Source organism: Pan troglodytes, chromosome 19 (assembly GCF_028858775.2).
Source record: "Pan troglodytes isolate AG18354 chromosome 19, NHGRI_mPanTro3-v2.0_pri, whole genome shotgun sequence".
Lineage (NCBI taxonomy): Eukaryota > Metazoa > Chordata > Mammalia > Primates > Hominidae > Pan > Pan troglodytes.
Genome location: NC_072417.2, coordinates 19531465 through 19553181, shown reverse-complemented (window position 1 = coordinate 19553181; position 21717 = coordinate 19531465). Strand labels below are relative to the sequence as shown.

Sequence of the window (21717 nt, the reverse complement as noted above, 5' to 3'; positions counted from 1 at the left end):
AGGTTGAAGTGAGCCGAGATCACGCCATTGCACTCCAGCCTGGGCGACAAGAGCGAGACTCTGTAAAAAAAAAAAAAAAAAAAAAAAAAATTAGCCAAACTTAGTGGCTCGCACCTGTACTCCTAGTTACTCAGGTGGCTGACATGGGAGGACCACTTGAGCCCAGGAGGTTGAGGCTGTGGTGAGCTGTGACTGCACCACTCCATTCCAGCCTGGGTGACAAAGTGAGACCCTATCTCAAAAAATAAAAGAAAATTTGTTAAAATGGCCCCACCAGATTCATGTGAGGTAGGTCACTGTCAAACACCAAGAGTTACTTAACAGCACAAGACATCGGCCATAATAAACAGTTAATACATTGTTTGTGAAGACTAAATAATATATACTAAAGAATATACATATATTAATGTAGAGTACATTAGAGGCATTTAATTCTTACATTTATTTCACAGATAGAGAAACTGAGGTCCAGAAAGGGGAATAGACTTGCTCAGGCATAAGTTAACTTTTTTTTTTTTTAATGACTCAGGGTTATCATGATTGCGAGTAATTCCTCAGTCTAATGGTCCTTTGCTTTCACTGTAATATTAATGAGACATGCTTCTTAAAAGAATGATTCACTAAGAGCAGGGCAGACTGCTTTCCGGGCTGCACTGAAACCTTCCCACTCCAACCACAGGGAATTTATAACCACTCTGTTCTACAGACCACTCACAATTGGTCCTGACCCAAGAGGAACCCTGCCCCAATCAGGATGGAATAAGTGAGTGCGGCCACTTGGAGCTGCCCTCTAATCTGCCACCACCACTGGGGTCTGCTGCCCTATCTGGGAACCACCCCCTCTTCCCCTTACTCCTCCATGGCCAACTGGGAAAACTCAAGCTAAAAAGGATGACCCAAGAGATGAAGGAAGGAAAAGAAGTTAATTCGGAACACAGGGATCCTGAACTGCAATCCTTTATGAATCCCAAATTGCCAGGCATTCCCTTGAATCTGAATTGGGTAGGGAAATTGAAGATGGGAGTCACTTCCTTCTGCAAATTCATTGCCTCTTTGTTCTGCCGTGGTATCATCAGAGACGGTGAGTTTCATAAATTTGGAAAGAAGACAGCCAGCAACACTTGTGTGTTTCCTGTAAAAAGAGTTTCAACTCCTCTCCAATAATCAGCCAAAGACAACACCTGGACTAAGAACTCTTACCCCTAGGATATCCAAAGTACCTGAATCTAAACAGGTACATTGAGCCTTTGGTTGGCTCACCACTACTTTGGCAGGAAGGAATCAGGACTGATGCAGGCCCAGGCAGGAACAAAGATTCCCTGCCATTTGAGCTACTAGTTTGGGTTGGGAGAATTGGAAGGCAGGGGCCAGGTAAAGTGAGTCAAAACTTCTGAAGCATGGAGGAAGGCAGAAAGCAAGGTGGCACTATGATCTAGCAGTACTTCTCAAACTTTAAGTGTATATAAATCACTTGGGGAGCTGCTAAACTGCAAATTCTGATTCAGTAGGTCTGATTCAGGGGCCTAAGATTCTGTATTTCTAAGTAGCTCATAGGTAGTGCTGATGCTGCTGGTCCATGGAGCAGCCAGGCTGCAGAGAACTGGTGCATCAGAGGCTCTTGAGTGCTGCAGACCATGATGGGGGATAGGAATTCTCTCCTGCAGAGCCAACACTGCATTTTTTTGGCATTGAGGAAGGGTGCTCTCATTTTGACCAAAGAAACTGGAAGGTAGGACATTAGCAAGATCCTTCTGATATTCTTGATCTTTGTAACAACCTGCTATAGCTAGCTGCAAGAGCATTTTTAATTAGACCAAATTATCTAGTTTGACTGTCCATAGAAATCAAAGCCCCAGCTGAAATATCTGTTCATTTTGCTAGTGTAGAGATGGCTTGTGTGCTGTGATTTTTAAGATGTTAAACACTGCCTGTGGGCATATTTTATGGAGAAATAAACACACAGCCCAATGAGATGTATAGCATAGTTTTAATATATTGTATATTCCCTTATTTATGGGGAAAATAAACACATAAGCCAATAAGCTGTGTATTACTACTTTAATATATTGAATTTATTTCATACCTATATATTTTGTGAGGGAAAATAAACTGAGATACATGACATTATTATAACACATCTAATTGTTCTATATTAATTTATTTATGAGAGAAATAAGTGCAATTTAACATGATGTAAGATTAATGCACGAGATGAATTCTATATTAAGACAGTTTAAGGGATTAAGTTCCAGCTAACTAAGAGGTGTGTACTTCCCACACTGAGGGACCCATTTTAAAATATGCAAAGGGCCTGTCTAGTCCTCTGTGTCACAACCTATGTTGGCTCCTGGCTTATCCTGACAATTGCTGCCTCTGGGTGACTGGTACTCTAAATCCTGGTCCTGTTGGTCCAGGGGAAAGTCTGGAGGCCCAGGAAATAAACTGCTTTTTGAGAAGGGCAGCATCTGCCGGGGAGATAGCCCCGTAGTGTCTGTTTCTGAGCGGGAGAAATATTAAAGAAACCTAAGGAGGATGGATGGCTTTCCGGGGCCCTTTAAACCTCCACCTTCCCAGAACAAACCAGGAGGCAGATGGGGGAGATCGATCCTTGCTTCCCGCTTACCAGGTTTACAAGGAACCAGGCAGGGTGTGGTGGGGGATAGACAGGACATGGTGTTGATACGGAAAATGAAGTTGTTGGTCAAGACTGGTGGGTCTGCATTCAGAGAAAGCTCTGGCCTGGCTTCAAATCCCACAGCGAAGAATCAAAAGTCAGACTGGATGAGGCACACCCAGGCCCGCAGACCCGCCGCTCTCCTTCCCTTCCCACATCCACACGGACTCTCCTTCCATCTCGCGTCCTCAGCGTCCGTTGGGCTCCACTTTAAAAATAAAAAAATCAAACTAACTAAAACGAAGGTGGGACTCCCCAGGCTCCCCTTCTTCCCTGGCCTCTGGAAAATCCAGCTGGGAGGACGCAGGGGCGGGGGCAGATCCCGGCTGGGCCGGGGCAGATCCCGGCTGGGCCGGCGCCTCCTGCAGCGGCCGTCATGGCGGCCACAGCTTCTTCCCTCGCCTCCCCCCCGCGTCCGCCGCCCGGCCCCAGCGCCATTTTGAGCATCGTCTTTGCTTCCCTGTCTCCCTCCCGCTCTCCTCGCTCCTCCTTCTCTCCCCGCAGGTCCAGCGCCTCGCGACGCTGCCGGGCCATCCTGGGCTTCTCGCCCGGCTGCTTCTTGGATGGTCCCCCAAACCCCAGCAGCCCGAGTCCATGGGTGTCCCGGCAGCGCCACATTTCTCAGCTGGCCTCTTCTCTTGCCCACTTGGAAGCCAGTTACCATCCCTGGGTGCGGGACCCTGCTTCCCGAGAAAATCCCCGACCCCACTCCACTCCTTGGAGAGCCACCTACAGCTCCCAAAGAGGCCCGGCTCAAGCCCCAGGCCTCGCGTCCCTAGGCTTCTTGAGCTCGGAAAAAGGTCCTACACCGGCTTCGGTCATAAGAAGCAAAAGCCTAGGAAGCCCTTGGATTGTTCCCGATTCCAGTAAACTTCTGCCCCTGCCACGACCCTGAAGACTGTCCACAGGCTTCCTCTCCTTTCACCCTCCTCTGTTCGCTGTACACTCTCTCCCTCGACCTGCCCATCTCTATTTCTAAGCAGAGGCCCCAGAACCACCCGCTCAGGACCAAAGACCCTCTGCTGAGGGGCGGGGAGGTGACCCAGCTTCCTGCAAACTCCTGACTTCTGCCGGAGCCGTGGGCGAAGCGGCCATCAATCGGGTCACCTTTGTACCACCCGGACTTCGCCGACCCTGGAGGCTTTGCTGCCATATGGGCCGCTGAACCTAATCAACTTCGCACAGGTCCTGGAGGGGTGAGGACCGGCCTTGGGGCCGCGGGGAAAGAGTTTAGGTCCCAACACAAACACTCGTTTTGGTATTATAAAGACATTTATTTAATCTATGAAAATAATGTACAATAAATACTTTCCCCTTTTCCTATTATTAAAGAATTTTAATAAATAATCTACAGTCTAAAACATAAAAAAGAGGAAAATAGGTCCCTCTAGTTATTTTTAAGAAAGTCCCCCTAGAGTTTAATTATTCCTGAGATTTCATTGGAAGGAGTCTACCAAACGGAATTTTTCTGTGTGAATTTTAAAAGATGACCGAGTGCCCAATATTTTAGAAGAAGAAAGGGAGTGGATTAAACGCTAATTCAGTAATACCTGAATTTTAGCAAAACACATAAGTCTATGCGACTGAGGGTGGGAGAGGCTCGATTTTTCCAGTAGACGGCCAAGGAGCGCGGGGGTCGAAAGGACCGGGAGGAGGAAACGGGTTAGGGAAACTGCAGGTCGATGGCACAGAGCGTACTGGTGAAAAAATCCAGCTCTTCCTCGGAAAAAGGGACCGGGCTGTCGAGAGAACCCTGTAGGCTAGGGGAGAGGCCTCCGGATAGCTGGAGACAGGAGTCGGCCGCGAAGAAGTTGAGGTCGGGAAGGAAAGGTGAATCCTGGCGCCCCGAGAAGACGTCTTCTGGCAATGGCCCGGGCTCCAGCCCGCCGGCCCCGCGCAGAGCGCAGTCGGGGCTCGACGCGCCTGCGCCCTCTAAGCGAACGGCTAAAGGCCGGGGGTCCGCGCTTAAGGCCCCCGGCACCATCTCCGGCGGGTGACAGCAGGCTTCCCACGCCGCCCGCGAGGCGGAGGGGCCGCCCGGGCTGGCCGCGGTCTCCTCGGCAGGGTCGCAGATGTCCTCCAGGGCTCCCGGGCAGGCAGGCTCCCCATCCGGCGGCTCTCGGTGCTGCGTCTGCCGCTTGTGCTTCATGCGCCGGTTCTGAAACCAGACTTTGACCTGCCTTTCGGTGAGGTCCAGCAAGGCCGCGATCTCGACGCGGCGTGGCCGGCACAGGTACTTATTAAAGTGGAATTCCTTCTCCAGTTCCAGCAGCTGCGTGTTGGTGTAAGCCGTGCGCAGCCTGCGCGCCCCGCCGCCACCAGCCTCCGGCAGTCCCAGGCCATCTGCAGGGAAAACAGGCTTGGCGTCATAGCGGGCCGTGTACTCAGCCCAACCTCAGTTCGGACTACCCCATCCTCCAAAACCAGTATCACCTCTCCCCTTCCTCGCCACCCCACCCCCGCCCCCACCCCAAAGCCGCTCGCTTTACTGCTTTTGGGTTTTCTTCTCTCCCTCTCTAGTCTACAGCCCCGGCCCGGGTCAGGGCAAAGCATTCAGAGCCGCCCACGGGCCACGCAGGGGGCGGAGAGCGGCTCCCTTCGGCGCCGGAACCTCAGATCCCCCTCCCAAGCCCTCCCAGTGGACCCCTCAATTCGGAACTTTCCAACTCAACCGGAGCGAGGGTCAGAAAGATTGTTCTTCACCCCTCTTCCTCCCTAGCTCTGAATTCTTCCTCTTCTCCTAGAGTTGGGGCAGAAAGGACCGAATCTTTTCTGCTTCTAGGGTCTATACCAGCAACAACATACTCATTCCCCTACACAGATACGGGTGAAAACCTCAATCAAATCATTTTCTTCTAGCAGAAAAAAAGGCGTTTCCCCAACCAGCTTCCAAAATCAGCCATAGGGAGAGAAAGAGAGAGAGAGAGAGAAAAAAAAAGACGCTGTTAGCGGCCAGGCCTGAACCCCAGTGGGATATTCTACTTCCCCATCCCAGGAATGGAGGGGGTAAGGAACCCCAACAGGCTCGCCACTATTTTTTTTAAACCTCCTTCCACTGCTTTTTCTCCCCCTCTTCTGGCTGCCCCTCACCCCACCCCCACCACGCTTACCGACCTGCAGGCGATCCGACCCCGGAGGCCGGAACGGCGGAGGCGGCCGGAGAAGGAGACGTGGCGGATTGGCTGGGTTTCTTGGCGGATTTCTTCTCTTTCATCCAAGGGAACTCGGGGGCCGGGGGGGCAGCGGGGAGTGGCGGCGGCGGTGGCGGCGGCAGAGCAGGCCCATCTTCGGCTCGCTTTTGGCTTCTGGGTCTCTGAAGGGTGGAGGCGCCGGGCTGGAGGCTGGGGAAGGTTTGCTCGAAAGGAGGAGGAGGAGGAATTAATGTCGACTCCTTGATTGATGAAGTTTGAAATGTCTCCAAGACAGCGGGGAAGGAAGTCAGACACTCGGCGAGCGACGGCTGGCTGTTTATAAACCCAATCTCCCTCTCAAATTCAAAATTCATGGCTTTCAATGGTGGGGGAGGGGGCTGCTGGGGGGGGCGTCAGGAGGGAGGATCGGAAGGGACCCCCCCTCCTGCCCCCCCCAGATTTATGTAATGGAGCGATTTTGGGAGGGGGAGATTTCGGTCTCTCTTTTTTTTAATTTTGGGCCTTTATAATTGTATATTGCTGATAAATACAAGCGTATGGGGACTCTCTCTATTAAACCCAGGACTCCAGCGAAATTACAGGGAATTCGTGGTCACGGGACCGGCCTCCGCCAATCGCTCGTCTGGGCCTGGTGGAAAACAGAGAGCATTATTTGGTTTAATTGATTCAAAAACACCAGAGGACCACGACCAGGACACCATGAGCCCCCATTCCTACACCAGTGCCTCACATGCTCTCTCCCCAATGCCTCCGTTTCTCCAGAAAAGCTAGAGGAACCTTTTCCTCATCCCCTTCGAAGGTTAGAAGGTTTCAGAAGCCTGGAAAAGAAGAGACTCTAAGGGAGAAACCTTCCTCTTTTCCAAGTATTTTAATAGAGTAAATTAAGGCCTTCTTTACGTGGCCAGCAGCATCCCCTTCCCTTCTCCCCTTCCCCAGGAAAAGATGAGTGAGGATCTCCGCGTTGGAGGAAGAGGGAGTCGAAAGAGGCTTCCACTCTTTGAAAAAGGTCAGTATTAAGGTGAAAATAAGAAAGAGATTTACAATCATCACACCACTATCCCTGTTACCCTCCAAAAACAACAGTTAAATCTTGGGAAATGGACAGGAACTCCCAGGCAGACACATAGGAGTGAGATGGAGCATGAGAGGCATTTTTGGGCCTCTGGCCTCCATGGCTGTATGGTCTGGGTTCTCTTCTCTGCCCAGTGTTTGCAGCACTGCCTCTGCCCCTTATGTACCCCTGCTTTCCTCACTTTCAGGCTTCCATGCTTCTCTGTGACATCCCGCAAAAACAGGCAGAGTCTAAGATGTGCATGTACCCACTCAAGCCTCAAGCTTGTATCTGTATCCACATCCAGGGACATGAACAAGAACTGAGGTAGCCATTGATTTAACTTAGAGCACTCTCAAAGTTCAGATCAGCGTTATGTGTGTGCGTGAGTGTGGTGGGGAGATTTTCCCCTAGGACAAAGAGACTTTCCCTCCCATTTTTGCCATTGTGCTAGTTAAAAAAGAAAAAAGAAAAAAAATCCCTGACAAGGAAGAATTCCCTGAAGATGGTAGGGGTGGAAATAATGACCACTGAGATGATATTCCATTTCTGGCTCCTGGGGGAAAATGTTTTTAAAATTTATTTTATTTTGAGGAGACCAAGATAGTCTGAAGTTTAGAGTGTTGTAATTTACTATGGGGAGAGGGCACAAGACTCTGAGCCCCAAGCAATTGGTGGGAAACTAGGCCTCAAAGCAGAAACTGAAAAGTCGATCTGGGGGAAGATTTTTAAATAAGTGGGTCAGACGGATGGAGAGGAGATGAGGCGATCAATCTTAGCCCCCTGACAGCTCCCTCCGATTGCATCAAAGAATTTGGCTCTTTGGGAAAGCAGAGCGAACAGCCAAAATTTCACATCCCTTAAAAAGGCCTGGGGGTGGGGGTGGGGGTGCAAAAGAGAAGGGTGATTCTGGGAGAGCTGGGAAACAGATGGGAAATGGGGACAGAGGGAAAGCGCTAAGTTGGGTGGAAAGTTTGCCTGGAGAACTCCCATGGCTTTGGCCTCCCCTCCCCCTCCTCTCTCTCTGCTGCCCAGCCAGGAGGAGAAGGCTGGTTAGCAGAGAAATGGCAACTGAGCCCGGAGCTGGAACTAGAAACTTTCTGTCAGTGTAACATCTGCGTGGGTGGTGGTGAGTACTTAAAAAGAAGGACAGAGAAGTCTGAGTAGAAGCATGAGGGTGGGGGACAGGAGGATGGAGAAAGGGGAGTTGGAGGTGGGGGCTGCAGGGACCGAGGAGGCATGCTCTGGAGGGCTCAGAACAGAGAGAGCTGCTCTGACCTGGGCAAAGTGGCCAGCGACAGTAGTGTGCAACTAGGCTCCAGAGAAAACAATTTTTGCCATTTAGAGGTGTGGATGGGGGTGGGCATAGAATAATCCAAATAGTAGCTGTCTGGAAGTCATGCAGGGAGGCCTGAGAGTGGGTTCTCCCTCTGGCCACCCCCTTGAACACCTCTGAAAGTTTAGCAACAGCTTCTGTAGCTGGCTGAAGGATCCAGAGCTTATCTCAGGCAACTCGGGCAGACTGTCCCTGCAGGAAATACAGCTCTCTCTAACCCTCACTGACAGATTTTATGGCCAGATTAGCAAACAGCGGAAAACTTGGGTGTTAAAAGGGGCCAAGAGAACCCTCCTTTTCAGAGACATCCCTCCCCCGCCCCCCGTCCTGCTGTGAATTTAACAGCACGGATATTTTACCCACGTCTTTGGCTGCTTTAGCTGAGCGCCTGGAATCTTCCAAAGAGAAGGATAGGGAACACCAAGCCAAGTTGGTTCTTATTTTTCTTGTTTGCGATTCCAGCTTTGAGCCAAAGCTCTGTTTTTCAAACTTAAGCTAAATTCTTTCTTGGCCTCTTTCCTGCTAGATAAATAACAACCCAACCCAGCCCCAGAGCCAAACATGGTGCTTCATCTAGTTATATCATTCAGAAAATGTTATTCAAGGAAGAAGAGAGAAAGAGAAAGAAAGAAAAACCCTTGAGCGTTATTTGATCCCAATCAAACTTTGCACGCTCTTATGCCTTTAAATTATAGCCTGACCCAATGCTAAATTGCTTGCTGCTTGGATGAGTCCAGTTAAAATCCTACTTGGTGGTGGGGAAGGGGGAGGGTGTAGAGTTCAGGTTGCTTTTTTATTGTTATTTATTGTTGCATAAAGACTATAATTACTAACCTTGGACTGCCAGGATGCAACATAAAAATGAAAATCAGCCCTCTCTTTAAGGCAGGGCCTGGAACGATTCTCACTCCCCCAACATCACTACCACCAAATATATGCTCCTAATTAAGCAATGCGGGCACATCGCTTACAATTAGAATTATGCAGCTCTTCAGCAAGCAGCCATCGCTTCTCTTTCAACGAATTAGCTCCATATTTCAGCCGCCCTGTCTTCTCGCTCTTATCGGCTCCAGCGACTCGGCGGTGACATTTCATCTTTGACAGACCTTCTCTATTTTCACTCCAGTGTGATAAAACTTTTATGGAACCACGACTAAGAAATGAAGTTTTCCCAAGGATGATGGAAACAGAGCCGCACATTAGCCTGGGGACCGTTTTATTTACGCTTGGATCCAACAGCTTCTCCCACCCTCCTCTCCCCTTTCTCTGGCAGGGGAAATCGAACGTGCTTCTTCTCCCTCCGCCTCGAGTTTTATTTAGTGATTTAATTTTACTTAGTTTTAAAGTTTGACCTGAGAAGTCTAGGCCTCAGTTTTTTTTTTTTTTTTTTTTTTTTTAGATTAATCATTTTTCTTTGTTTTCATTTTAGACCCAATGGTGGTTGGGCTTCGGGTCACGTGACACCTTCTTTGTAGCTCCGGAAGAGGATTGTGAAGTTTAGGTTTCGTGGAAGAAACCGTAATCGGCCAGATTTTCTTGTTGGTGGCGGGAAGGGGTGGGGGGTGGGGGGTGCATGGACGCTGTGGCCAAAGGAGCTAACAGACGAAAGGTCAATGAATGAAAAACCTAGAGGCATACAGGCCAAACAGAAAAACCTACAGAGAGCATCCAAGAGTCCCCCATTACCTCCCAACTTGCTACTTAAACCACAGCTGAAGAAGTTGGCAAAATGTTACAGGCTCTTATGAGTGAGAAAATGGTATTTAAACTTAAGACATATCAAGGGGGAGACAGGAACCTGGGCAGTGGACAAAAAGGCCAGGGAAGGGTCTTCAGTGTCCTTGTCCTTGTCCTTCTTCCCTTGGGGGAAATTTGGCAGTCAGCAGCCTTGCTCTGCTATCTAAATTGGACCACCAGGACAAGATAAAATTGATAACAGAAAGTTTATTCAAGAATTGTTTGACAGACAACCCTTTTAGGTAAGGAAAAAAGTAACTACTGAAGAACAAAGAAAGTTCCAAGAGGGAATTAACTCTAGTTCTACAAATTCAGGACTATACAGTGACGATTAGGAGCTGAGTTCATGCCTTTTAGAACTAATTACAATTGTTCGTAAGTACAAGTTTAACATAAATCTACAGCTCTTTTCTAGAGTACAATAGTAACTAAAATAGCTGGTTTTACATGACAGGAAACACAATGTCCTTTGTAACAGGTAAATACTAAAAAAGTACAATTTTTTCCTTTCTTTCCCTCATATAAATACATAATGTAGGGGGATAAATAATACAAAAAAGAAAATATTTTAACAGGCTATAACCAATAAATATATATGAAAATGTTCACTAGAACACACGCTTTTTTGAGCAATGCTGGACTTCTGCAGGCCCAGACATCTCTCACAGTTGTTTTTACATCCATTAAAATGTAAACTCTAAGTGCAACAAAAGTGTCCTGTCAGGAGGCTGAGCAAGGCACACAGGCCCTGCCCAGCCCCTGCCTGGGACAGACAGTTTGTTCAAATATACCCTGTTTTCACGTTAAGTCAAGAGAGCAACAGAAGAAAAGTATAGAACCTCGTGTCACCAACTGCTTTCCGTGGAGAGGGGGATGGAGCTGGAGCTGAGATGGAGGCAGCAGAATGGGCAAACCTTGAGTCCTAACAACCTGCCTGCCCTAGCCTCCACACTTTTCCTTAAAAAAAAAAAGTATATAATTTATAATATAGGCAGCTCTTTCAGGATCTCTCACCATCCCTGAGCCCTCTAAAAACTGTAATTGATGGGGGTGGGATGTATAGATATGAATGTTCTAGAGCAGAAAAACCGGGGGCTAGAAGTGGAGGGGGTAGGTACCTCAATAAACCTCAAATAAATGGGAACAAATTTGAGGTTTTGGGAAAGTTGGAAGGGAACGTGTTTTGTGCCCTTTGGGTTTGAAATGTGTTTTCTTATTTTTTAAAGGATAATTGAGGAAAAAAATCAAGATTTGGGGGGAATTACCTACAAAGATGTAAGGTAAGTCCGTTGGTTGGTGATGGCCTAGCCATCTTGTCTGGTTTTTAAAATGTGCTTTTCTGCCTCTTCCTGTCTCGTCTTCCTCTACCCCACTCCCGGGCGTGGAATTCCAACTTGGTAGTGCTGGAGCCCTGGGGTTGATGGGGTCATCTCCAATATGATGTGGATTCCTTTCCGATGGGTTGGCAGGCAGATGGAACAAGGGGTGGAAGACTTAAAAGCAACCTCTCAGGCCAGGGGGAGGGGAAGGAGCTCCAGGCCGGTTCTGACCAGGAAGCCTGGGTACCACCTTCTCTGGCTCCTCTTTTCAGACCTCCAGGCTGCCCCCAGAGCTCCACAGTCTCTCTCTTCCTCCCCATCCCCTAATCCTCGTTCGCCCTTTCCCATCACAGGTGTGTTAATTTGGGCGCTTCTTGGATTCTACCCTGAGGAGGAGGCGCGTGGTGAGAGGAGAGGTCTGTGTAGGTGGGGTGGGGTTCGCAGGGTCCGTGGTGCTGGCTGGGCGCCATAGGGGGCGCCCCGTTGTAGTCCAGGTTCCCGGAAGGGTGATGGGAAAGGTGGTTGAGGCCATAGAGGGAGGGGCCGGCAGGGGGCGGCAGCGGATCCGCGTAGCCGCCCCCGCCCACGTACACCGGACTGCCCTGCATGGTGGGCGTCCCGTAGGCGCCCCCGTTGGCTTGGAGGACGTGCGGCTCATACTCGGGCGCCGGGGTCGGAGGGTACTTCTGCGGGGCGCCGCAGCCTTTGAGAGGGGGCTGGTAGTTGGAGGGCAGCGCGTAGGCATTCTGGTGGGCTTTACCGAAGGCGGGTGGGGACGGGCTCTCGTAGCTGGGGGTCATGGAGTGTAAGGCGTTCATGAAGCCGGCCGTGGACTGCATGGGCTGCGGGGGGCTGCCGGCTGGAGATGGGCCCCCCGACGACGAGGCCAATCCCTTGGCCTTCTGGTCCTTCTTGTACTTCATGCGCCGGTTCTGGAACCAGATCTTGATCTGCCGCTCGCTGAGGTTCAGCAGGTTGGCCATCTCTACACGGCGAGGCCGGCACAGGTAGCGGTTAAAATGGAACTCCTTCTCCAGCTCCACCAGCTGTGCGCTCGTGTACGCCGTCCGCGCCCGCTTGGACGCCGCCGACCCCGGGGGGCTCTTGTCCCCTCCCCCGCCGCCGCCGCCACCGCCCCCGCTGCCACCACTGCCTCCGCCGCCGCCGCCACCGCCGCCGCCACCACAGGCCTCTGCTGGATCCGAGGGGGAGGGGTGGGAAGGGGAGAAAATGAAATAAAAGATAATTACTGAACACGCCGAAATTGAATGCATCGTTTCTTAATAAATCCAGGCCTGGACTCAGAGTCCCCGCCGCCCTCCCCTTCGCGTCCCCGCCTCCTTCTCACTCCCCCACCCCACCGCCCGTCGCATTAGCGGACACTCTATAATAGTGGCATTTATTAAGAGACCTGTTCTCCTTTCGCTGCCCCAGCTTATGAAAATTTGATCATGTCACGCAGACAGAGCCGCACGGCCATTTATTTAGGGCTGGATTTTCGCGTGCGTGCTTTCTCCCCCTTATCCCCAATTCCAGGTCAGGGAAGACATTTCCCCTCCCCGCCCACCCCGTCCTGAGGACAGGATGGGAGACTGAGGAGAATCCTCGGGGTAATCTGGACACTCGTGGGCAGGAAGTGTGGCACGAAGAGGCTGCCGTTTCTGGAGGCCGGGACCCCAGGCCGTCCAAGCGATTGTGATTAATACCCACAGTAATCATACTTAATAATAATCAATCGTTGACGACTCTGCATCCTCCCGGCAGCGCCTCGTCTTGGCTCTGTGGCCTTGGGAAGGGCTTTGAGGCCACGCACTGGGCCTTCTGGAGCTTTCAGAAGCTCCGGTGGAGGGCAGCTAGAGGGAGGAGGGTGTTGGCGGGGTCAGGGGTCATTAAGGGGTAGGGGTATCAAAAATGTACCCGCCGGCCACCTAATATTGTTCCCAGGCAGCCTCGCGGGCGCCTAGGGGCTGGGTGCTAGAATAACAGTGACATTCCTGGCTCCGACAAAAGCTGAGGACAAGGAAGGCAGAGAACTGGTACCTGTGCCGGGGGAGTTGTTTTTCAGCTTGGACGTTTGCCTCGACTCTTTCATCCAGGGGAATATCTGTTTGGTGAGGGTGGAGTTGGTGCCGGGACCGCACTTTGGGGGACCACTTTTGCTGGGCCCGCCCCCATTACTGCTGTTGCTAGTGGCACTGGTAGGTGCGGCACTGGGCGGGGGTGAGCCGGGCGGGGCCGACAGGGGCTCGGGGGCCAGACCCGGCCTCATGCAGCTGCCGTTGAGCTCCTTGCTCTTGGCATGTGGGGCAGCGTTGCCCAGGGACTGCAGCGAGCAAGCTGAGCGCTGGTAGTCGCCCTCCAGGTGCGTGGCGGCCTGAAATGGGGGTTGGGGGGGGCCATCGAAGCCGAAGCCATTGCTGCCAGGGTACGAGGAATAGCCTCCGAAGAGAGCAGCCGCGGCGTTGTCGTAGTAGGTGGCTTTCTGCATCGCTGGGTGAGGCCTGGGCAGTGGGTGGCAACTTGGAAAGGCCTGATACCCTCAGGACCGGACATTGGCAACCCTGGGGGTCACGTGACACGCCGGACCCCCCCCCCCACCTCCCCTCTCTGCCCCCCTCCTCCGGGGTCTGTTCCAAGCGGCTGACCTGCGAGGCGAGAGAAGAGACACAAGGGGGAGAAGAGGACTGGGGCTCGAATCCATCTTAGGAACTGAAAAGGGAACTGACATCAATAGGGTTTTTTCTTTTCCCCTCCCCAACATCTCCAAAGCAGATGCTGAGAAAAAAAAGCCCACCAGTTTTCATTTCCACTAAAAAAATTAAAAAATAAAGACTATATGCCTTTCAAGACTGCCTAGATGTAGAATCTATGGCAAAGGCCATTGCTTCTCTCCTGCCTGTGCACTAGCCCCTGACCTCCCCTAGTCCCTCTCTCCCTATCTCTCCTCCCCAACTCTGGGATAGGATGGCTCAAGGGAGGGGACACTAGGAGACTCCAAAATAAAAGCATCATCAACACCCTCCTCTGAGCCCAGAGGCTTCTATGCTTCCAGCCTTTGCCTCCTTCCAAGTCGGTTTAGGTCTCTTGCCCAAGCAAAGTCTAGCCTGAAGGAAAACCAAAGGATCTCCTAAAAGAACAGGCAGGAGAAGCAAGTTCAGCAGAGAAGCTTCTCTTGTGAGGTATCCTCTCCACTTCCCACCACTCTCCCACCAGGAAGACAACAACAGCCTGACCTAGAAACTTCCTGATGATTTTTAACCTCAAGAGCCAGCTGAACCGAGACTCATCTGTCCATGGCCCTGCTGCAGGTACCACCACCTCCGGCCCTTGTCTTTGCTCAGCCAAACCTGGGATCGGGCAGCCAGTGGCCCTGTGGGGCCCCCAGATGGAGCAGGATTGTTTCAATTTCCTGGGCCACGCCAGTTGGTGCTGTGACCATTTGGCCCAGGTCTCTCCCCGGACCTCTTTTTTTTTTTTTCATGAGACTTAATTTTTCCCACCCTTTCCTTCACCGTCTGTTTTCTTTGATTTCCCCCAAAGCAAATAAGAAACAAGAAGTTACAACTGCTAGACTTTTCTACTGAGACAGGGAAAGTGCTTTCCAAAAGAGAAAATTATTCCTGAGGAAAAAAAAATTAACAAAGCAATTTTAACAGTATTATTCTCTAGGTTAGAAACAGAGGTATTCCTGTTGACTGAGGTTCCCTGAGGCAAAAAAAAAAAATCACTATTTTAATACAGCCTTTTAAAAGTGTGCCAGAAAAATAAAGATTCAAACTAACATAGGATTTTGTGTATTTGTTCTGAAACTTCTGACTGCATTTTTTTCCCTCTGTCTCTCCCAACTCTTTACCATCACTTTTCATAAAACCTCCATACTGCCATGTGTGTTTGGAAAACTTTAATCTCATTCAGCCTAGCTGTTCAACTCCAAAGAAAACTAAACATAGGAAAATAAAATAAAAGGAGTGCAGGTGAAGAAAGTCCCTCCCTCACATAAATCCCCTTCTTCATGGCACAGATTTATACTCAAAAGGGAATCAGTGTAACCCTGAGTTCCGATTGGTTTCTGGAAATACACATGGGTCTGCAAAGCAGCAGGTCCTTCCAGGGAGAACCAGAGTTCAATTGACCAGGCTGACCCAATCCCTTTATTATTATTACCATTAGCCTCTGCTGATTTAACCAAAATTAGCTTCCAAGCAGCCCTGGCTGAAGGGGGAATTAATTAACAGGCATTAGTTGTGGTTGTTATTAATAGAGAAGAGAATGAAATAAAAACGTTGGAGGGGGTTGGCTGGCTAGGCCCTGGCTTTATTTAGTCTAAATGATTGTTACAGCAATAATAATGATGACGATGATGATGATAGTAATAATAATAAAACAATAATGTAACTAGATGCCTGGGGCCGAAATTCCTGCCGCTCCCCTGCAATAAACCCCAAACCATTGCGGGACGGAGGCCATGCGAGTGTGGAAAGCGAAGGAGCCAGAGACGCGATAGAAAGAATGGAGACTCCGCCGGTGGTGGAGACAGGGCTGGGAAGGTTTGTGCACCCGGGTAGTCCCTGGCTGCTGCTGCCAGGCTGCCTCAGCCGGTCGCTGCTGCCGCGGCGACTGGCGACAAGCTACCAGCCACCTACGATGGCCCAAGGAGGCGAAGAAGAGCAAGCGATCAGGACACCAAAACGGTTATCGGAGGCAGGTTCCCAGCACACCAGCCGGCCGAGGGCCGAGCCCCGCGGGCGGCAGCAAGTTTTGGGAGCTGGAGGTAACCGAATTAAAAGGCGCCTTAGAAACTCCGCTTCGGGACTTTGCTCAGCAGGGCTCCGGGTTGGAGGGCGCCGAGGCCTGGCGGACGGGACAGTGGGAAGAGAGAAAGGTGCTAAGGGGACCCAAGATCTGGGATCCAGAACAAGAGGGGGTGGGGAACAACTCTACCAAGCCAAACAGATCTATTTCCCTTGCCTCCATGTTGGAAAAATTCAGGTTCCATATGGCTCCTCGGGAGGGAGGGAGGGAGACGGTGGCTGCCGGCTTCCCCCCAGGGTCTCGCTGGAGAAGGGAGATGAGCCCCCCGCAAGAACCCCACCTTGCCAAGCACACCCCAGGGAGAGCCAGGAGAGTAACAATAGCTGGGGAAGCCCCGAGAGAGGGGATAGGCCATCTTCCAGGACTTAAAAAAATTAATGGGAGAAAGAAAAATAACAAGAAAGGAAGACAGAGAAAGGTTGAGACTTTCTTAGCAGCCGGGGAGAAAATTCAGCCCTGGATCTGGCTGCTGAAAGAAAAGAGAGGAGAAAAGAGGAGAGAAGCAGGAAGAGAGAGGGGAGAGAGGGAGAGAGAGAGAGAGAGAGAGAGGAAGAGAGAGGGAGGGAGGGAGGGAGGGAGAGAGAGAGAGAGTCGCTGCGTGGAAGGAAGCTTAAAGCTTGTGAACTCTTCTTGAACCGAGATTGGAGTCATATGGGCCATAAATCATTGAGACATACTCTCCGCCATTCACAAACTGATAGCCTATTTCAGTCCAGCTTACCTTAGCCACCGACGAGGGGAGAACAGGCAGACATAATATATATTCACATCGAGCCCCAGAGCGAGCGGCAGGCGACAAATCTCCCCTCCTTGAAGGCAAAGGAAAAAAAGACCACTGTTTAAAGCTGCGTCGCCCCCCGCCCCCCCGCCCCGCCCCGCAAAGCCACCCCGGCTGGGGAGCCCGAGGGGCAGACCGGCCAGAGGAGCCGCGCGGCGTCCGCTTCAATTCACTCGGCTTAGGAGCAGGGGTGCGCAGGAGGGAGGGGGTGGGGGAGCGGGAAAAAAAATAGAAGACCGAAAGGTGCCGGGCGGCTCAGCTCGCCAGAATCCAGCTCCGGGCTCCAGCAGGGCTAAGCCGCCACAGTGTGGTTGCCCTATAAGACTGGTACGCCCTACTCTCCGTAACAATGGCCTCTGCTTTTGCACAGGGAAAAAAAACCACACAGACACACACACACACTCACTCACACACAAGCTCACACCCCCCCCACCTCTCCCCCTTTAGCAAGCTTAGATGCCTGATAAGGAGGGAAGGTGATGGTGGTGATGGGGAAGGGGGGAAATTTTTAAATACCCCCCTCCCCAAAAAAAGAGTAAGAAGAAAAGAAGGAGGGTTTTTTTTTTTCTTAAAGAACAGGTAAAAATTTAAATCTAGATTGGAGGGACAGGGAGGAAGAGGTGAGCAAAGGCAAGGAAAGGCGGTGAAGTTCACAGCTCCCCCCATACCCCACTAGTGAACTATTATGCTAATATGAGAAGTAGTATTTGGAGGCTGAGTCAAAGGCAGGCCTGGCCCGGGGGTGAGGGTGCCGGGTGCCCCTCTGCACTCATTCGCAAATGGAACACCAGGACTTTTTTAGAAAGTAGTTCTGGGTCTCCAACCCTCACACTCTGGCTCCCTCGGCTTCTTCCCTCCACTACACCCTCTCTATTCCTCCCAAATCTCCCTCCAGTCTCCAGGCCCAGTCTCTAACCAAGGGAGAGGGAAAGACCAGAACTTTAAAAAAAAAAAAAAAACACCCCTCCCCCTTTTTCTTTTTGAGAACAGACAACAAGCGGTGAGTGATGATTTTAAAAACCCTGAACATCTTGCAGGGGGAGGAGGGTTGCGAAGAGGGTGACAAAAGGAGGACTCTGTGTTTTAGTTTGAGCTCCAGACTGGCTGGCAGTAGACGGGCTGAAAGAACTTCATGGATAAGTTTCTGTTATGATTCTCACCTCCAAATAGGCAGAAGGGGCTAAGAGGTGATAAGGACATTTGTACTTCTAAGAAGAGAAGAACTAGCAGGGTCGCTTAATTTTAAATGCACTGGCAGAAGAGATGGAAGATGGTTATTATTATTATTCAGAACAACCCTGTTTGTTTCTCTCTGCCCTGCAAGATTTATGACTCTTGGCACAAGTGAGGAAGGCCACAAAAGCTAAAGTTTTCTTAGGGTGTGTTTGAGCAGGGCAGGAAAAGGCAAGGAGGAGGCCTGTAGGAGGAAGACAGGAGCCAAAAATGTAGGTGTCTGCAGATTTGGGACAGGGGGTGGGGAATAGTCATTCAGGGAGGAAAGAAAAGACAAAAAGAGCACCAGGACATTTCCCAAAGCAGGAGTGTTTGCAACTCTGCCTAACTGCTGACTCGGAGCTAGGGGATGAAATAGAAAGCTGACTCTTTTCTCTAAAGGCAGCTTGGAAAACTGGTCCTCTTAACTTCATGTAAGGCACTACCCTGTGATTTCCTGGTTAGAATACTTGGCTTTTGCCTTCTCCCATCTGGATGCACCAGAAGAGGGAACGGGACTGGGGACAACAAAGGTGAGAGTTGATTTCCAGCTTTTGTGTTCCCTCCAGCATAGGTCGGAGGTGTCTGGCAAAGCTTCCTTCATTCCCTCTCTCTCCCCACTCACAGGCTCTACTTTGGGATGAGATAGGGAGTGGCCCCTGGCCTCCAGCCCCTACTTCTTCCCGGCAAGGCTAAGTCAGGCCAGGTGATTTGGAGCAGCCGGTTTCCAGGGGCCCTGATAAACTGGGGGTACCTATGGCCTTCCTGCACTCCAGCAACAGAAGCCACTTGCAGAGCCTCAGAATGTAATGTCCTGAGGACCCCACCTCCTACCTAGAAAGTTGACAGCTGGGGGGAAGCACGGGTTGGGGGACATGGGGATGGAGGGTGGGAGCTATTTTTCTGTGTTTATTAGCTATTATTCTGTGTTTATTAGTATTTTTCTGTGTTTATTAGTAGTATCAAGAAAATAAAACATCCAAGTCAGACCTAGACTTGGGGCTCAAGCCAGCCTGGAACCCCAAAGAGACCTGTTAGGGGTGCCTGAGCATGTGGCTGCAAAAAGTCTGTCCTGAGATCTCTACACTCTGGTTAGAGACCTACAGGGTCAGACCCCATGTAACTTTGAGCTTGGTGGGTCAGGGACTCAGGCCAGGGAGGCTTCCAGAGGCTTAAAGAAACCAGTACCTTTGGGGTTTTTTTTCTATCACTCCCCCAAATAAAAAAAAAAGCCAAGAATGTACCTCAAAACCTCTGCTGTCCTAGCTGTTACTATCATTGGGTTAGAGAAGGTCATTGTAAAACTGAGAGAAGAGGAGAACCTGATCGCTTTTGGGACTGCGCAGCTTTGCCTCTAGGAATAACGCGGGAGTCCAGAAGGCACCCAGGCAGCCTCGGGCCGGCTGCAGGAGAAGCGGGCCTGGAGCTGAGCTGGGAGTGGAGGAGTGTTCCAGAGACAACGGCAGACCCCTCCCTTCCCCAAGCCTCCTCAACTCTTTGTGGTCCCTCGGGCTACAGAAGGCAGTGGGGCATAGTGGGGTGGGAGTGAAAAAGAGGACCGAGAAGCAAGAAAATGAACCTGGAGAAAATCTCAGAGGACATACACCCCCAAATGCGGTAGGAGATGGAGTGGGGGCTTCTTAATTCTGGAGTACAGAGCCCATTTGGAATACTTGGGAGACAATTAGATCCCAGTTTAGTTTCTGTCTTGCCTTTTTTCTTCCATTCTCAGAGGTCTCTGGCGAGCAGGCGGGCTGCCCTCTGATTAGGGCTGGGAGGCTGGAGGACGGAGCGTGGAACAGGCACCCCTAAGAGCCCCTGTTTGGACTGAGGTGTTGCTGCTAGCCAGGGGATTTTCAAACTTCAGGGGATAAAGGCTGGTAGTGAGGAGTTTGAGCAAGGAACTTGGCGTGGGGGACGCCAGAGCAGGCTGAGGGAAGACTTTGGGGTCTGGGAAAAGAGAAGCAGGAGAAGGGCTTATCATCCCTGAGAGTGAAGCCATGATTTCGGAACAGACTGGAGATACAGAAGAGGGAACAATTTCTTCTTGGATTTGGGAGGGAAACCTGCGAAACTGTGTGTGTGTGCCCATGTGTGTAGGGTGTGTGTGTGTGAGAGTGTGAGAGAGAGAGAGAGAGAGAGAGAGAGAAAGGAGGAGAAAGAGAAATTGAAAAAGAGGAAAATTGAGTAAGAGACAGAGACACTAGCATAAACTAATGAAGTAAAAAAATAATAAGGGTAAAGATTAGAGAAAATGCCCTTCTTCACAGACATCTTTTCCTCTTCCATTCCGTTTCTTCGGAGCCAGAGCACTCGCTCTGGCACTTCTCTCCCCCACCCCACTGGGTACCCAGTATCAGGCGACGGGAGCACTTTAAACCCTCTGGAGCAATCAAGGGCTACCCGCCCTTATAGACCTCGGCGGGATCGTGCCTGTTTCTCTCCTCCCCCAAAAATGCATCAACTAGCAAACAAAAATTCTCTCAATAAGGGCATACTGGTTGGCTCTTTTAAAACCAATTTCTGATCTCAGACTTGGGGCAGTCAAGGATCCTGCCCCTGGCTCAATCCACACAAAATTTGCCTGGCCCAAAGGCTAGCTTGGGAGCTAGGACCTGTAAGCCTGGAGCAAGATGTTTGGCGATGTGTTTCTTCCTGGCCCTGTCTGGGTTCCCAGTCCCACACTGTTTTCCAGCTTCACTGCCCAACTTTGTAGCCCTAGAAGAGTGGTGTAAAGTTCACACACTCACCCGAATCTCCATTTTCCCTTAAGTATTAATGAAGATTTCAAAGCTGGGAGTTGTAAAGTGGGAATTGCTAATGAAGAAGGCTCTTGGCATTTGGATCCCCATCTCCAGCTCTCCAATAAGCCAGAGCAGGAGGGAACAAAGGGGCACCCGGAAGGGAGAAGAGGAGACTCGCATAGACACTGCTCAGCAATAGTGGGGATCAAAAGAAGAAAAAGGTCGCTGCAGTGGAAGAAGAAAAATCCAAGCTATACTTTTTCCCCACCCCACGTGTGGGGGCGCTGCCCTCTCCCCAGCTGAGCCTGTGAAGGGGTGGCAGGACAAAAAGGGCAGCCACAAGGGTCTGCGAAGTCCACTCGATGACCACGGAGGCCGCCTGAACATGCTAATGAGGGGATGGCGGTGCTGCCAGCGAGTTGGGAGCCTCAGGCAGGTGGGCTCCTTGGTGGTGATAGATCCCAATCTGAATCAGGGCTCCCGCCTCACCTTGAAGCTCAGCCTTAGCCTGGCAAACCCCACCCCCAGCAAGTGTTGAGACAAAGGTGGGCAGAGCAGAGAAGGCAGAGGAAGGGAGGCTGCAAATCCTGGGCAGCTTGGGGGCTGCAGGGGGTGCTGGGAAAGGGAGGGAGAAGCAGGAAAAGAGGAACGGGCCTAGTCCCTGAGGTTGAGCGGGCCTCTCCTGACAGACTGGATGTTTCTCTCCCAGTGACCTCTGTTTAGCAGACAATAACTCAGTGGATTAATGACCAATCAGCGAAAGGCCTTCCGAATTGCCTCCAAATATAAAACTCCGAAGTCAGAATGGGACAGAGCCAGAGTCTGGGCCCACCAGCCCTTTTGTTTTTTTTCTCTCTCAAATTAGTGTTTGGGGCTAGGCTTTAGGAAGTGGATTATCTGCC

At 50.8% G+C, this 21717-nt stretch overlaps 2 protein-coding genes and 1 long non-coding RNA gene across 12 annotated transcripts; 1 reads left to right on the top strand and 2 right to left on the bottom strand.

The window, feature by feature from the left end:
• Nucleotides 1-3927: 3927 nt before the first annotated feature.
• On the bottom strand, nucleotides 3928-6454 carry HOXB2 (homeobox B2). Its single transcript, XM_001173066.8, has 2 exons — nucleotides 5789-6454; nucleotides 3928-5017 (listed from the first exon to the last, which is right to left on the bottom strand). The coding sequence occupies exons 1-2, from the start codon at nucleotides 6177-6179 to the stop codon at nucleotides 4338-4340; spliced, it is 1071 nt and encodes a 356-aa protein (XP_001173066.3). The 5' UTR covers nucleotides 6180-6454; the 3' UTR covers nucleotides 3928-4337.
• On the top strand, nucleotides 4771-12526 carry LOC134808939 (uncharacterized). Of its 9 annotated transcripts, XR_010153208.1 has the most exons (8): nucleotides 6489-6625; nucleotides 6763-6832; nucleotides 7086-7204; nucleotides 7913-8006; nucleotides 9643-9731; nucleotides 11177-11230; nucleotides 11623-11685; nucleotides 12212-12526. It is a non-coding gene; the product is annotated as an uncharacterized LOC134808939 (long non-coding RNA). The 9 variants fall into 9 exon arrangements; XR_010153207.1 differs by lacking the exon at nucleotides 6489-6625 and adding an exon at nucleotides 4771-4907 and having other exon boundaries at nucleotides 11623-12526; XR_010153202.1 differs by lacking the exon at nucleotides 6489-6625 and adding an exon at nucleotides 5011-5680 and having other exon boundaries at nucleotides 11623-12526.
• Nucleotides 10138-13757, bottom strand: HOXB3 (homeobox B3). 2 transcript variants are annotated; one of them, XM_024350260.3, is made up of 2 exons: nucleotides 13310-13757; nucleotides 10138-12464 (listed from the first exon to the last, which is right to left on the bottom strand). In XM_024350260.3, the coding sequence occupies exons 1-2, from the start codon at nucleotides 13755-13757 to the stop codon at nucleotides 11617-11619; spliced, it is 1296 nt and encodes a 431-aa protein (XP_024206028.1). In that variant the 3' UTR covers nucleotides 10138-11616. The 2 variants fall into 2 exon arrangements, with proteins under 2 accessions (XP_024206028.1, XP_024206029.1); XM_024350261.3 differs by having other exon boundaries at nucleotides 10138-12461.
• Nucleotides 13758-21717: the final 7960 nt, after the last annotated feature.

Excerpts from the sequence above, each read along its gene's own strand:
- HOXB3 (XM_024350260.3), bottom strand. The coding sequence starts at position 13,757 with ATGCAGAAAGCCACCTACTACGACAACGCCGCGGCTGCTCTCTTCGGA. Across the intron at positions 12,465-13,309 it reads AAACAACTCCCCCGGCACAG|CAGAGGCCTGTGGTGGCGGC; the intron begins GTACCAGTTCTC and ends CCTCGGATCCAG.
- HOXB2 (XM_001173066.8), bottom strand. The coding sequence starts at position 6,179 with ATGAATTTTGAATTTGAGAGGGAGATTGGGTTTATAAACAGCCAGCCG. Across the intron at positions 5,018-5,788 it reads CGGGGTCGGATCGCCTGCAG|ATGGCCTGGGACTGCCGGAG; the intron begins GTCGGTAAGCGT and ends TTTTCCCTGCAG.